This window comes from Malaclemys terrapin, chromosome 14 (genome assembly GCF_027887155.1).
Source record: "Malaclemys terrapin pileata isolate rMalTer1 chromosome 14, rMalTer1.hap1, whole genome shotgun sequence".
Classification (NCBI taxonomy): Eukaryota; Metazoa; Chordata; order Testudines; family Emydidae; genus Malaclemys; species Malaclemys terrapin.
In genome coordinates this window covers 33658066-33673371 of record NC_071518.1, presented here as the reverse complement: position 1 = coordinate 33673371, position 15306 = coordinate 33658066, and the positions used below count along the sequence as shown (strand labels likewise).

Sequence of the window (15306 nt, the reverse complement as noted above, 5' to 3'; positions counted from 1 at the left end):
AATGTGACTATTAGCATCTACTTTTGAAAAGGGCTTTGATGTATAAGGAGGACTATTAATCCATGCATTCTGTATTTATCCGTGATCCACAGTCAACCTGTAGAACTCTTTGTCAGACGATGTTGGGGAGGGCAAGACTATAACAGGGTTCAAAAAAGAACTAGATAAATTCATGGAGGATAGATCCATCAATGGCTATTAGCCAGGATGGGCAGGAATGGTGTCCCTAGCCTCTGTTTGCCAGAAGCTGGGAATGGGCGACAGGATGGATCATTTGATGATTACCTGTTCTGTTCATTCCCTGTGGGGCACCTGCATTGGCCACTGTCGGAAGACAGGATATTTGACTAGATGGACCTTTGGTCTGACCCATTATGGCCGTTCTTATGGCTAAGAGAATTCAGGTGATGTCAGTAAGTCTAAAAATTTATACAGTTGATTTATTTACCTCTGATATCTGATGCTTAGGTTCCTTTAATAATAAAGCAGATTATTCTAGTATAGTAGCATCTCATATGTATTGCATTGTGTTTGTGGTATATATGGAAAGAGCTATCAGTATTCACTTAAGCTCTTCAAGGTTGTGAGGCACTATAAGGAAAAGAAATTTGGGGATAATGTCATCTCTGTATTGAGGTTTATGCCTGTGACTCCAGTTAACACTGGGACCATTGGAATTGCTATACTTGATCCAACCCTTAGTCCAGTATCCTGCCTCTGACATTGGCCAGCACCAGATGCTTCAAAGTAAGGTGCAAGAAACCCTGCAGTAGGTAGTTGGAGGATAATCTGCCCCCACATGAAGATCTCATCCTAATCACTAATAGAGATTGATTTAATCCCGGAAGCATGAAGCGTTGATATGGTCCTTAACCCTAGCTAGTATCTCCTTGCTGACTCAGATCCTGAAAAATGTAAGTCTCCGACTTTGTGAAAAACGTAGGAAACCATTCACATTTGCAAAGTTTCCAGACTGCAGTGTCTGTGTTAAAGAAATATAGTTTTCTATGGTGGTGTCCAGGTATGGGATTCTCATTTATCCTTTGAGGATAGGACAAGAAGCAATGGGTTTAAATTGCAGCAAAGGAGGTTTAGGTTGGACTTTAGGAAAAACTTCCTACCTGTCAGGGTGGTTAAGCACTGGAATAAATTGCCTAGGGAGGTTGTGGAATCTCCATCATTGGAGATTTTTAAGAGCAGGTTAGACAAACAGGAATGGTCTAAAAAATACTGTGCAGGGGACTTGACTAGATGACCTCTCAAGGTCCCTTCCAGTCCTTTGATTCCAACGTTAAAAATGAGAAATTAATGGTGATGCCATGATGTAGTGTTCTGGTAACAAAATACAATTCTGATCATTAAACAAAAGTGTGTATATGTATAGATACATATAAAAATAACAGTGCGGTAGACATATAGTGATTCTTCTATTAACAGCAGGAAGTCTCCAACATGAACATATGCCACACAAACAGAACACTTACTGAAGCCTGGTGCATGTTGTCTGTTGACTCCTGTCTTAGTGAAATATCAGATATAGGCCATGACAAAGGCCAGATAACTGATGTGATATATCAGTGGTTTGATCTAGCGTGGCATAGTTTTTACTTACCTTGTTTCTGGGCATGAGTGATTAAAATTTATCTGTAGATGTATCATTACTTAATTAAAATAAGATTATATATATTTCAAAAGTATTTTCCCTATTCTGGTATTTGTTTACTGAACGCTCACATTGAGAAGAACCACTAATTAGTTTGGGTTTATGAATTTACCTTCCAGATGGTGGTTTCCATCTTCAGAACGTTGTTTAAAATAGTAGCTTATTCTAAAGTCAAAATATGAAATACTCAAAGTTGTACTAAAGGAAAAAGTATAAATGACTTACTTTTCTCTTTAAGATATTTAAAGCCAACCATGTAGGAGATAAAATTAAAATAATAGAGAAACGTCCTGAATTACTGACTGCTTCTGATTTGGAAGATAAAAAGGTAAGTAACACTTGTTCTGTTTTGGCACTAAAACCACTTAAAATAAACAGACTGAAAAGTACCTTTCCTTTCTATTGGGATAGAATAGCTCCAATCAATGCTGTTAAAGCCAAAGCTGTCTGTGCATTCTCTTCATGTCTGTGGTGCAACAGTGAGTAGGTAGTCCAGATTTTGTCCCACTGAAAAATAAATGAGGCCTGGTCTTCACTCATATCCCTTCAGAATGTATCTGCAAAGATCATTTTCCTAACCTGTTGTTTTCACCGTGCCATGCCCACTTTATATCCCTCTACCAGTTCCCCCTTGTCCTTTGCATCAAACAAAGCTACTTGTCTTCATTTTCAAGACCCTTCATGGCCTATCCCCACTTTACCTATCCTCTATTATTCACTGTTGAGAAGTTGACTCCTGCCTTGATTGGCCCATGATGCCAGCCTCCATCACTCACTTGTTACATTTCTAAACAAGCACCTTTGTATTTTCTCCCACGCTGCCTCTCATTTTTGGAAGGAGCTTCCCGTAAACACCTGCAATGCTACCTCATCCCCCTTCAAAACCCTCCTTTAAAATTTTCCTTTGCCATGATGACCACAAAAAACTTGACACTGGTTAAGCGACTGATGTGCTGAGACCACTGCCTCTCATGCTGACCAGTATTGTCTCATTGTTTCCTTGTGGTTCTCCACCTCTCAGTATTCATCATCATCCTCTCGTGTTTTATACACAAGTTCCAAGCTCTTTGTGTCAGGAACCAGCTCTTTGTTCTGTGTTTGCACAGGATCGAGCACAATGGGATCTTAATCCATGAGCAGGGCTCCTAGGTGTTATGGTAATACTAACTGTTGGTTAGTGTGCTGATTTATTTTTAACCACAAGAGTTGTACAACCAACCCCTAGCAAGGCCGTAGTTCTACTGGTATAAAGGTACATTATACTTGCATGAGAATAAGCTATACTTGTATTAGCACATCTGTATCAGTAGAACTGCATTCACACTAGGGGATAAGTTAAAGCCAGAGTGGCACAACTTTTATATGTGGATGAGCTGTACGTGGAACAGTTAAATATCCTGAACCCAGGGTCAAAGACTGACTGTCTAGAAGTGTTGCTTGCTCACATCCTTAAGTTCAAATACTACAGATTATCAGAATTCAGTTACAAAACTCTTCTGATCTAATCATAATTACATTTGCCTCACACTTAGTATTATAGGAAAATACCTTTGTTTGCCAGTGAATTCTAAAAAACAGATACACTTGTCTATTCTGCAGTACAGAATATGCAGCCTCAAAAGGGAGCCTCACTTTTGGATGGCTTTACGTACTAACATTGCAATATGACAAGTTAGGAGTTCTGTAAATTGCTTGTTTATTTGAGTCTTTATTCCTTTTTTAAAATGGCTTTGCCTTTCCTTTTTGTCAAGGTCTCAGTCCTCATTGGAGAACCGTTTTTCACTACAAGCCTGTTACCATGGCACAACCTATACTTCCTGTATGCTAGGACAGCAGTGGCAGCCCACCTCACAAATGGTGTCACTGTCCTGCCACAGTCTGCTTCCCTTTATATGATGGTCGTGGAGTTCAAGGTGAGATGGTTGGAATTATGCAGTTTATATTTACATAGCCAAAACTGAACCGAATTGGCTCTCGTCAACAGTATTTTACATTTCAGGTTTATCATATCTGAGCACCTTGTATTTTCAGCATCACAACAGAGCACAATGAGAGCAATTTGACATCTCAGATTGAAGGTAGTGTGTTGTCATTTCAGTCCTTATCTTGACCTGAACTTATTTTTTATTGGCAGAACCAATTAAGTTTTTAGCAGTCTGCGTGGCACACACTGTTTTACACATTCATTAGGAGCTGTGCTTCAGAGAGTTAAAAGCACTTCAGAATGGAAGACTGCATTTTTTAAAGACCATTCAACAACTGAAACACTGCTATTTTTTACATTCCCTCTGCACAGCAGAAACCAAGATTCTCAGTTACTTTGAAACTGAAGGGTTTTGGGGGTTTTTTTTATAATTAAATGGTGTGAATATTTTTAAATTGATCTGAAGAGTGAAGAGAAACTATTGGAAATAAATCAAAATTGTTTTGCCAGTAAGTGCTGTGTTCTGAAAAACTGTAAGTTAAACTATAAATGACACTTTTCAATTATAAGACTGGGCAGGCTACAGCAACTTTATAGTAATTTTTAATATTAAGTTTGCAACATTCTAGTGGAGGGGTGAATCTCAACCTTTTCATCTCATGGACCACATCTTAATAATTATCTTATGTACTAGCTCCTCTCCCATTTCTATTTTAGGAATCATAGGTGTTGCTTGTAACCACAATAGGTTTTTAAAAGAACTTAGAGAAAAGTGACTTCTTTTTCAAGTTGATCAAATGAGGAGATGCATGATCATCACGTGGATTTGCTTTACAGTAGACCAGAGGAAGGATGGTCCAGGTTTTTGCACTTACCTAGGACTTGGGAGACCTGGGATTAGTCCCTGTTTTACAACACGTGTGTATTTACCTCCCTGTACATCTCTAGCCAAATTTACCTATCACTCATAGTGAGGGTAGAAAAGCCATTCAGACAAGACATCTGTAGTTCATTAAAAATGTATAATGTCTTTTGTATGTGTAAATAATCTGTATTGATCCTTAGTCTTTCCATAGCTATTAATCAGTGTTGCCTTTGTCTCCATCATATAAAAAGTTTCTTATCCTGAGGAAAGACGAGCTGTTTAGAGCTGTTTAGTGTGTGTCATATCAAATATAGTGTGTTATAAAATATAACATTACAAAACATTAATGTGTTGCACTCACACAAAACAGAACAATAGATAAATGAGTTTTCTTCCATTAAGAATAAAGGTGCACATTAGAACATTGCAGACTTAGGGTTATATCTTCCTTCGTTACGCACAAGCGTGCATAGCTCCCTTTGCTGGCAGTGGCAGTTAAATACATATCTAGAGCAGGATAGTCTCCTTAAACTTCTTGTACACTCATCTTCATATCCAGCCATTTGATGTTTAGCTCTTCTTCCTGAGAACAAATCCATGAAGGGCAGGTCCATGTAACCTGACTGGTATTGCTAAGCTGTCTGCTTTGGAAACATAAGTCTGTTTTTGATTAAACAAAGTGTGTCAAGCAGCAAATTTGTTTTGGTAATCAACTAATACTGTAAATATTCCTTGGATATTTTTGCATGTACAGTGAAACTCATGATGTTAGAATATTTACTTAGTTTAGAATTCTGTATCTGCATGGCTTTAAAATAGACATGACCTAAATTTTCCTAGTGATTTTGGGTGCCTTCATTTTTGGATGCCCAGCTCAAGACTTATTGAAAAAGCCTGATTCTCACAAAGTGATGAGCTCCTACCCTCTGAAAGTTGGGCCCTTGTATGATGTGTCAAGTTGAACACTCAAAAACTGAAGCACCAACAATCATAGTCACTTATGAAAATTTAAGCTGCTTTGAATAAATTTCATTGTACAAGAAAGCTCTGTAATTTAACAAATCTTATGGTGCTAAAGATAGTAGTGGGGTTCTTCTCCCCTCCCTCAGAGAGTGTGCTGATTTTCACCTTTTCTTCCTGCAACATGAATGAATGGAGAGCAGGAACCATTTGTTCTGTAGGCCTTTCTTTGATCAGTTTTTATACAAAATATAACCTAACTGATGACTGCAGTTAAAGAAAAGGTTAAGCGTACATTTCTTAATACTTGCCACTGTTGAATAACCCTAGAAGTTCCAGAGCAATCTAAAACCCAAAAGACAAATGTCATAAAAGCGGGGAAATTCACCACCATTCCAGAGAATTGCACTAAATTATTTGTTCCACTTATTGATCTAAATCCTTTCAAATGTACTAAAGGTTATTGGATAGAAGGCTGGTTAGAGATGCTTCATAATTACCCTAGCTTTTGATGCATTCAGCATAATTTAGAACAGTCTTTATCTGGCTCATGGCATAACTGTGACCTTTGTAAAGTAGAAATTCAGTGAACAAGACCTGGTGTGAGCAGAAACATTGATGAGCTAACTGTTTATAGCAATAAATGGGAATAAAATGAGTCTTTCTGAAACTGGTGAGTTTGCTCCTCCACTAAAGATTGGCACAACAGTCTTGTAAATAGATGACCATTGAACTGAAATACTACCTGTTCATTGACCCATTAGATACAATAAAAGCTGCTGTCTTCCAATAACTGTTGCTGAAGGGAAATTTTGAGAGCACTATAGCTAGTAAAATCCTTCATAAGAAATAACTCTGCCTCTGTCTGAGTGATAGAATCCTGCCACAAGAAAGGGAGAGGCTGTAATAATATGTCAAAATTATATGCAGTTCACAGAGCCTTGCATATTCCCCCCACCTCATTCCTCTTTGAAGAAATAATGAGGCAGATCCTCAGTTGATACTATGTGTTGTCTGTTATAATAATGAGTTGTAAAAGTTCTTTGTGAATTCTGGAAAGACTTTGTGCAACTAGCACTCACGTTTTGTAGAGGTCTTCATGCTTTCAGATTTCCTGTAGCATCTGATACCATGGACCTCTAAAATGACTGTTCAGCTTTGTTTTGATGATCAGGGGTGTTTGTTCTTTCTTCCTAGGACCCTATTACTCTTCCTGTCTAGGCTGCTCTGAGAATACAGAACAGTTTGCAGTGTTTCTGTGGAAGACTAAACACTTACATCTGTAATGGCTTGTCTGAGTGTGCGTTTTTCATCAAAGCACCGTGTGCCCAATTTGTGTTCTGTTTAAAGGTTCAGAAACATTTCAGTACACAGCATGCATGCCGTAAGACAGATTTTAGTTAGGGATATTATGAAACTTTGGCATTTCTTCAGATAAGTTCAATTTGAAAAAGAACGAGGTACAGAAGCAACTCATCTGGAACACTGACATGTTCCCAGAACGTTCTGTTAGGTGATTTTAGTGGCAGTTATCTCTGCATTCACTGTGCCATTGAAGACCAATCTTAAAGTTTTTTTTTTATCTGATTTTGTCACCAAGTGTCTGTCTGAGCCTACAATTACAATTATTTTAGGATTCTTAACCCTTATGGTAAGAACTATAATGGACTGGAGGGAGAAGTATGGTGAGGAAGAAAGAAAGAGAGCCCCAACTCGGAAGGACTTTTGAGATCAGGTTTTGGAGTGTGCTGCAGGAAAATGTGTCATTAATAAGCAAAGAAGCAGATGACATAACAAAGGCTGCTTTTCATGGCTTCAGTGGGTGGTGGTGTTCAAATATCCAGGGGAATATTATATATGTTCATAATGCAGAGTACAAAGAACTATATGATGGGTAAAATAAACTCACCAGGCATGCAAAGGTGGTCTAATGTCCATTTTGAGGAACCATAAAACAGTTCAGATTTCTAAAGAAATCTATTGGGGGAAGAGAGGGCGAAGCTAGCAAAACTGCAGGTAATTGCTTGAGGAGGTAATAATGCCTACATCCTTCATTTAGAGCCTTGCCTATACATCTTGTATGAAAGATTCTGTAGCTGGTGGCTTTAATATATCGGCCTTTCCTTCTGAAACACAAATCTATTTTGAATATTTTAATCCCAGGTATTTTAAATGCTTTTTCTCCCAACCTGAGTGGAAGATGTACATTTTTTTTTGACTGAAGAACACAAGATTCTAGAGAGTACAATAGGATTTATTTACTACAAAGGCTCCATAATTGGTCAGCTTTTGGTCTGTGAGGGGATGTCTGCATAGCAAAGAAAACCCGCAGCTGGCCAATGCCAGCCGACTTGGGCTCGCTGGGCTGTTCCATTGCTATGTAGACTTTCTGTGGGGTGGGAGGTTCCCAGAGCTGAAGCCTGGATGTCTACACAGCAATGAAACAACCCTGTGAGCCCAAGTTGGCTGTTACTCAGTAACTGGGGTTTTTTCTTTGCTGTGTAAGATGTAGTCTTAGGGGACCAGATTCAGAACTATACCTGTGCTTCTAGTTCTGTGGTTTCTTAGTAGTATGGTAAATTACAAACAGAGGTTTAGTTTGACCATGCTGCATTTATTGTCAAAAGATAAATTTTATTCCATTGACAAACTGCATCTTGCCTTATCGAAGGCATAATATCTGAGAAATGTAGGTTTTAATGATTTAGAGCCATACTCTAATCTGATTAATGCCACATCTCTCAAAATGTCATTCCCATGTTGTTAGATACAAGATGGGGTTCAAGCTTCATCCTGTGTAAGCGTTCAATAGGGCCTACATCAGAAGGAATGGTTGTGGATATGCATGCAGGATATCCAATGGGGAGGGCTAGCTCACTGGTTTGAGCATTGGCCTGCTAAACCCAGGGTTGTGAGTTTAATCCTTAAGGGGGCCATTTGTGGCAAAAATCTGTCTGGGGATTGGTCCTGCTTTGAGCAGGGGGTTGGACTCGATGACCTCCTGAGGGCCCTTCCAACCCTGATATTCTATGATTCTAGGATTGCACAACTGCCACACCCGCTGTTTTAAAGCAATGGCAATATTATCATTTTTATGACTATAACATCATATTTTGAGCAATTTTATTATCTGCTCTGTTAAGTTTCTAGTATGTGCATTTAGAGGTAGTGTTTTATTATTTTATGCTCTGAACAGTGATAAAAGTTCAATGAACTATAAAAACACCCATACCTTTAGTGACAGTAGCATTTTTTTAGTTCTGAAACAAAACTGTTAAGGATATGCAAAAATCTCTCATAGAGCATTAATCCCAAATTCTTCAAACATCCACTACATAAACAAAACACTTTTCCTGCATCCAACTTGTTATTTGGGACCAGTGCACCTTACCAGAAACCTGTTTCACTCCCCTAGTCTACTTGTCCAAAATATTTGACTTCGGTATACCCTCTTTCCTTGCCTCCTGATTTCCAGTAGGCAAGGCAGAGTATGCGGGCAGGGTAATTTTGTATTCATCTGTATGGTAGCATTTTGACTTGTATTAAAAGGATTGCTTATCATTCGTAATCATTGTAATACAGATTCCAGGCTGTAGAAATAGAATTGATATATTGGTTTATTTTAGATGACAGTGTCATTTAGGAACACTACTACACACTATATGCATTTTCTTAAAAACCTGATTTTAGTAATCTCACAGTGCGTCCAGGATAGGTACTAAGGTGTACTTATTACTGGGTGAAATGTATAGATGCTGCTCTGAACTTTCAGGCAAGTGTTTTGAAACTAGATCTGCCACACACAAAAAAATTTTTTTTGGTCTGTCCAAATTCATTCAACCAGCTAGAATAGGTAATTTTGTAGATGATCTTGGTATGATTGTGACTGGAATAGTGCAACAAACTTTACAGCCAGAAAAAGAAAATTCAGTAAAAAATGTTCACTTGTGGACCCCTCCAGTTCTCAGTGGCTTCAACTTTTGATTCTAGTGTTGCCTTATCATTAATGTAGCTCTGGTTATTAAACCTCAACCAAAATACTCATGTGACAGGCATTTGGACCATGTGGTTTAAAAAAAGTTTGTTTCTTCCTGTTGATCATGAGTGGGAAAAGTCTAGCTGAAGGGAAAAAAAAGTTCACTTCATAGATGCATATAGGTGGGTTGATTTCAGAGGCTGGAATACTTTGGGTTAACAAAATATGATTAATGTAGAATTTATTTATCTTCAGTAAACTCAGCTTGGTTTGTCTTATCAGGATATAGCTGAATAGCAAATAAATAGGAAGCAAGAATGAAAATGAAGTCCTATGCTACAACAATAAAACTAAAATACACATTTGAAATGTTCTTTCATTTAGGAAAACTGCTTGTCTATATCAGTGGTTTTCAACCTTTTTTCATTTGCAGACCCCCTAAAAAAGCTTTGAATGGAGGTGTGGACCCCTTTGAAAGTTTTAGACATAGTCTGCAGTTCCCCAGGGATCTGTGGGCCACAGGTTAAAAACCACTGGTCTACGTGGTTTTGTTTCTTCAATTTTAATGGTTGAGGTGAAGTGCTGTTACAGCACTTTAAATTGTCAGTCTTCATGTAAGAATTACAGGAAAAAATTAAATTGAAAAGTGCCAGATAACTGAAGTCTTGTATTAATCCACAGTGATGGAACTGCAGAGGTGGAAGAAATGCAGAGTTTCCACACCATAAGCATGCCTCCCAACCTGGAGGATCCACCGCTGAAAGGATAACCGTCTACATGCCCTTTGTGTCTAGACAGCAAAAAGATACCCCTTGTGATTTAGGCATTTGTCCTCTGGAAACTGAACTGAGACCAATTCTTTAACAAAAGCCAACAAACTAAGATAGTAAAAACCTTAGGTTGCTCCTGAACGGGATCTGTTTTCTGTCCTACAACCTAAAGATTGAAGGTGATATGTCCCATTATTAATCCCCTGATTCAACTGGTCTGAGCACATTTAAAAAAAAATACTTTTCCTATCTTTTTCAACTGGCTGCAGTATATAGTTAAGAGCTTGGTTCATAATTAAAATTCTTCCCTAAAAGGAATACTTGTTTTCCCTCCTTAGGACTTGTGGCGAATTCGAAGCCCATGTGGTACCTGTGAAGGGTTTGATGTTCACATTATGGATGACATGATTAAGGTAAGTGAGGGATCATCTAAAGTCTTTAGGCAAAATGTGACATTATGGCTAAGTTTTAACTTTACAAGGAAAAAGAGCTGTAATTTAGTGGAAGATATGAGTGAATAATGTGTGTTTTACATCTGTGCATGTGACACACAGAACATTGTTTCATCCTAAAGTGATGTCAGTGGTATTCTCAGTTAGACATAACGTAATTCCTGGGGGGGAAATCCTTTCTTGATTTCTAGCCTTGTATTTCTTTTTGATCTGACAAAGCTGTTTTGCTGTCTTCAAGCATTCAGAAAAACATAGTCTTTGTTGATTCAAAATAGGGATTAGAAAATGTATTCTCAAAGTTAATTGCGTTTTATGCTGGAAATCAAATCATCTAGCAATAGTTTTATTAACTTCTTTTCCTCACACCCTTGTAATCAGTGCAGTTACTTAGACTCAGACGCTTTCCAAGAACCAGCGATGAGACGTGGCTAGTAGTGGTTAATCCTTTGACACCAACTTTACTGGCGGTCGTGGCTAGTAGTGGTTAATCCTTTGACACCAACTTTACTGGCATGTCCCATTACCAGTAACGAGGTGAGCTTGGAAAGCCTGAGGACTAATCAGCTTTATTGCAAAAATTGTGTATGGTCATTTTCAAGCATTTCTGAAAGACCTCTCTAACGTGACTGGTTATAGAGACACTTCATCTGCTGTGGAGCTATAGCTGTTAAATGAGAGCGTTTCTGTAGGTAGGTCCCAGTAGTTGCTTTATCTTTCTATCAAGAGCAGAGTTTTCATGAAACTAAATGAATGTATAAGTAACTTGGCAATACTCTTATGAAGTATAGTGGATAGGAAGGAAGGTTCTTCTAATACAGATTTTACAGTTAACAAAAAAGTTGGGGCAACCAATGTGTGGGTCATTCTTTCTCTTTTCCTCTTCCCAGGGGAGAATTGTGTGTGCAATGGAGTCTTGGAATGCTACATTTTAAAACTTTTATGGAAATGCTGCTAGGGAATGTGAGTGCTAGAGAATGCAGATCAAAGAAATGTACCTTGCTTTTGGGACAGAAAGTGATGAGGTTTGTGATGGGAGCTGGTTCCACAACCTCAGACTGGCACCTAAGAAAGCTCAGAAATCTCTGCTTCCTGTATAAAATAAGCTTTACCCTTATGATTGGAAGTTCTATTGTGTTTGAGGACCAGAGTTATTGACCACAGTCCTCATGCTGGAGCTTTAGGTGATCTTTTAGACAACCTGGGCCAGGCCATTGAGAGCCTTGAAGATAGGGACAGACATAAACTTGACTTGCTTCCCATAGAATATCAAGTTTAGAGAAGGAAGAACAGTTCTTATGTTTTTGCAATAGTCTGTGTTGCTGATGAGACTTATGCAGCATTCTGTATACTAGTTGGAATCTTTGAAGGGCTGATGTCTTCATGCTTATCTATGTTGTTGTAGTCTAGCTAGGAGGCACACAAACCACATCATACATTATACCCAGCATAACTGATTAAGGAGTGTACTTGTCAGATGCAAACTTGATTGTCTTTACCAGGTTTTTTCTCTTTCCTCAGAATTCTCTGAATTTTAGGGAGTCCAAAGAGGCAGAGCCTCACCCATTGTGGGAATACCCTTGCAAATCACTGTCTGACCCCCAAGAGGTTATGACATTTGACTTCAGACTGACTGTACCACAACAAACTCTCAGCACAGATGGCTCTGTAAATCTGTTAAGGTGAGAATTATTGTCTAAGAAAAGCATAATGAGTTTTTCCTTTGCTTGCACTCAAATGCTTTATACATTACTACAGGTAACAGGTAAGTATTAAACGTGTGACCTGAAGTTGCAAAAGCCACAGAAACTCAAAACTACACCCCACTGTAACTTCTTGCTGTCTACCCTCAAACCCAGGCTTTACCTACCTTCGTGGGTAGCGATCTGTCAGTTGTCAGCTGAAGTAAAAGGGAATTGGGACAGAGATTAGAGGTACATCATTTCTTGGAAAAGGGACTTGTATTTTAAAAATAGCACTGTTATTAAGGAGGAGGATATGAGCAAACGGATATAGAGTATGTTACCATGAGTTAAATATTAACCGTTTGATTGAATTAATTTATAGGTTAGGTCAACCAGACCAAGATCTGGGTGTTTATTTCCCCTTTCCAAATATAACCATCTGTTCTGTGGTTGATCAGTTCTTTCTGAACCAGCACATGGTTTATCTTCCAAATTATGGTGGTTTCATTTTACTAGCTGTAAGTATATAACATTCTTTGCTGTAATTATCAATTTTTGTAGGTAGCTAGTTCACATTTACTTAAATATTATATGCAGCGTGTATTTTGAGATAATTCCAACTGGCTTTTCATAGCCACATGTCTCTAAAATTGAAGTAACTTCAAATAGTTCTGCAGTGTAGGCTATAATTCTGAAATACTGTGTAACTAGTGCAAAAAACTTGTAAGTAAAAAAACTTGGTTTGAACTTCCATTACTTCAGGACTTCTACTCTTCAAATTTAAAGGCAAAACTGTGTCATGCTAACATAAATGTCTGTAACTTGGCTTTCTCTGTGTGATACACACTTTATGGGTACTTACGTGGCCCAGATCATACCTTCTTGTGGTAAAACTCACAGGACGGAGCTCTGGTAGAGAAGACTCCGAGGATCCCCTGATAGGAGAGGAATTCTCATTTTATTGCAAGGATGAGGTTTGTCCCCACCTTACAGAATAGATCGTAAAGTCTTCCCCCAAAGTTGGCAGGTACTTGAGAGTTATTTGTGGATCATGGAGATCCATGAGAGGCCAGACTCATCTGTGTGTGTTCCGTGCACGTTCCCTGTGCTTCAGCACCAGCTGTGTTCCCTGGCAGCATGATTTGTGTAGCCATACTGCCAGAGATTGCCCCTGAGGCACTAGGGGGCTCGGTGGAAAATAGAATGCAGACTTGGTCCTGTATTTATCTCTTCCAGCCAAGCTCTGTGGAGCAGGAGGTGGGTGAAGTGAAACAGCAGATGTGGTAAAGGCATCTGTAGGATTCAGGAAAAAAGGGGGAAATGATGTGGTATGAAGGCAGAGGAAACCCGTTCCCACCCAACCTTCCAGGCAGGAGGAGGAGAATTCCCTGTCAATGTGTGCCTTGTTACCTACTAACCTGGAACGCATTTTTAATCATCACGGACCCAAACACACACACTCATGGCCTGCTCCAATATCATTTCCCTGCATTTTGTCAGACTTACAGGTCAGCAATTGGTTATACAGTTGCCATCCATGACTGACCTATTCAGCTACTCAGCTCCTCCCCAGGCAACTGATTGGGTGAATACCATAAAACACAAATACTGTGTTCACAAAAAATAGAGCCATTGTTTTAGGTACAAGTGTTCTATAAAGTTATCAGAAAAGAATCAATTTACTTGTTTCTTTCCAGGACTGGGAAGAGCCATGGAGCAGTTCTGTGGATGGAATATCATCTGACTGCTGATATCTCAGTGAGCACAGGACTTGTGCAGATTTCAGATGAAAAGGTATTTTCTTAATTTCATTTAACCTGTATTCTTTGAGAGGAAGGAAAAGGTTTATAGACTTACAACAGTGAAATACCCACCTCTCCTGGACACACAGTCTTGGTTCTCTCTTACTTGGTGCTGCTTTTTATTAGATTTAGTTGTTCACTACAATTCATTGTAGTACTATGTAAGTAGAATTGTCTATTTAGATGTGAAAAAAGTAGTTTAAACAGAGAGGTCTGAACCAAATCCAAACACTCCTGTAGTTCTGGAGCTAAAATTCACAGCTCAGACCCATTTGTAGTTTGAAGTTATGATTAATTCTTCTTGCTCTGCCTAATTCAGTAAAAGCAAAACATTTGAGGGAAAAGAACAATAAATATTCACTAACTTCATCGCACCCTAAGTGTGCTGTGACCACATTGTTTTCTTTTTCACATTGCACTGTGCAATACAAAATGTTGCAGTGGGGGAAATGGATAATATATTCACTCCTGTAAGAGTTGACAGGGATGTAATCAATGGTTAATGTTGATCTGTGTGTTTGGACTGGTGACAAGAATTGTTTTTCTCTTGTTTTTAAGAGTATCAGGGTATTACTGCTTAGTGTCTTGGAGTCGTGCATTATTTTTTCTTTTTTTCTACAGGGCAGTTGCAAATGGAATCCCCACTGCAAGCAAGCTGTCTATTTCTTCAGTTCTGCACTTGAACCAGAAACTCTGACAGACCTCCCTAGTGCTATCACGTACGCTATAAATTTTAACCCAAAGACAGGCGAGATTGCCATGAGTTTTAAACCATTATCATAAAACATTCTGCTTTTACTTGACACTTTTCTAAGTTATAATAAATATATTGAGAGATGGTGATAGTGTTTCCTTTTCACAGCAAAGATTTTATTGTGATCAAGCTGACTGCTTTGTAACCTACCTCAACTATATCTGGTTTTGTTTTCAAAGTACACAACTGGAGAAGGAGAGAGAAAAGCACTTGCTGGGTTTGCCAGATGGCATAATGCTGATCGGACTATAAATCCATCTGCCATTGCCTGCTATAGCATGAGAACTGAAGTGCTTTGCGGTTATTTTGGAGATCTAAAGCAAATTTCTTAAATCTTAAACATTAATTTAGCATCCTAAGGGATGAACAGATTAAATCCTGCTTTGACATTAGTTGAAAATGAGTTAACCTGGTAATTTATCTAGTCCCTTGCTAGGACAGTAAAATTAATCTATTTA

The 15306-nt window shown here is 38.5% G+C and overlaps 1 protein-coding gene across 5 annotated transcripts in view; it reads left to right on the top strand.

Moving 5' to 3' along the window:
• Nucleotides 1-14937, top strand: part of PRMT7 (protein arginine methyltransferase 7) — a 44224-nt gene extending 29287 nt beyond the window's left edge. For 3 of the 5 annotated variants that reach the window (XM_054049066.1, XM_054049067.1, XM_054049068.1), the window contains exons 13-18: nt 1902-1991; nt 3415-3576; nt 10497-10571; nt 12129-12289; nt 13990-14086; nt 14716-14937. In XM_054049066.1, the coding sequence (XP_053905041.1) occupies nt 1902-1991; nt 3415-3576; nt 10497-10571; nt 12129-12289; nt 13990-14086; nt 14716-14877 (747 nt within the window). In that variant the 3' untranslated portion in view covers nt 14878-14937. Of the gene's footprint in view, nt 1-1901; nt 1992-3414; nt 3577-10496; nt 10572-10988; nt 11145-12128; nt 12290-13989; nt 14087-14715 lie in introns of those variants that run through there. The other 2 variants (XM_054049069.1, XM_054049070.1) reach the window with 2 other exon arrangements.
• Nucleotides 14938-15306: the final 369 nt, after the last annotated feature.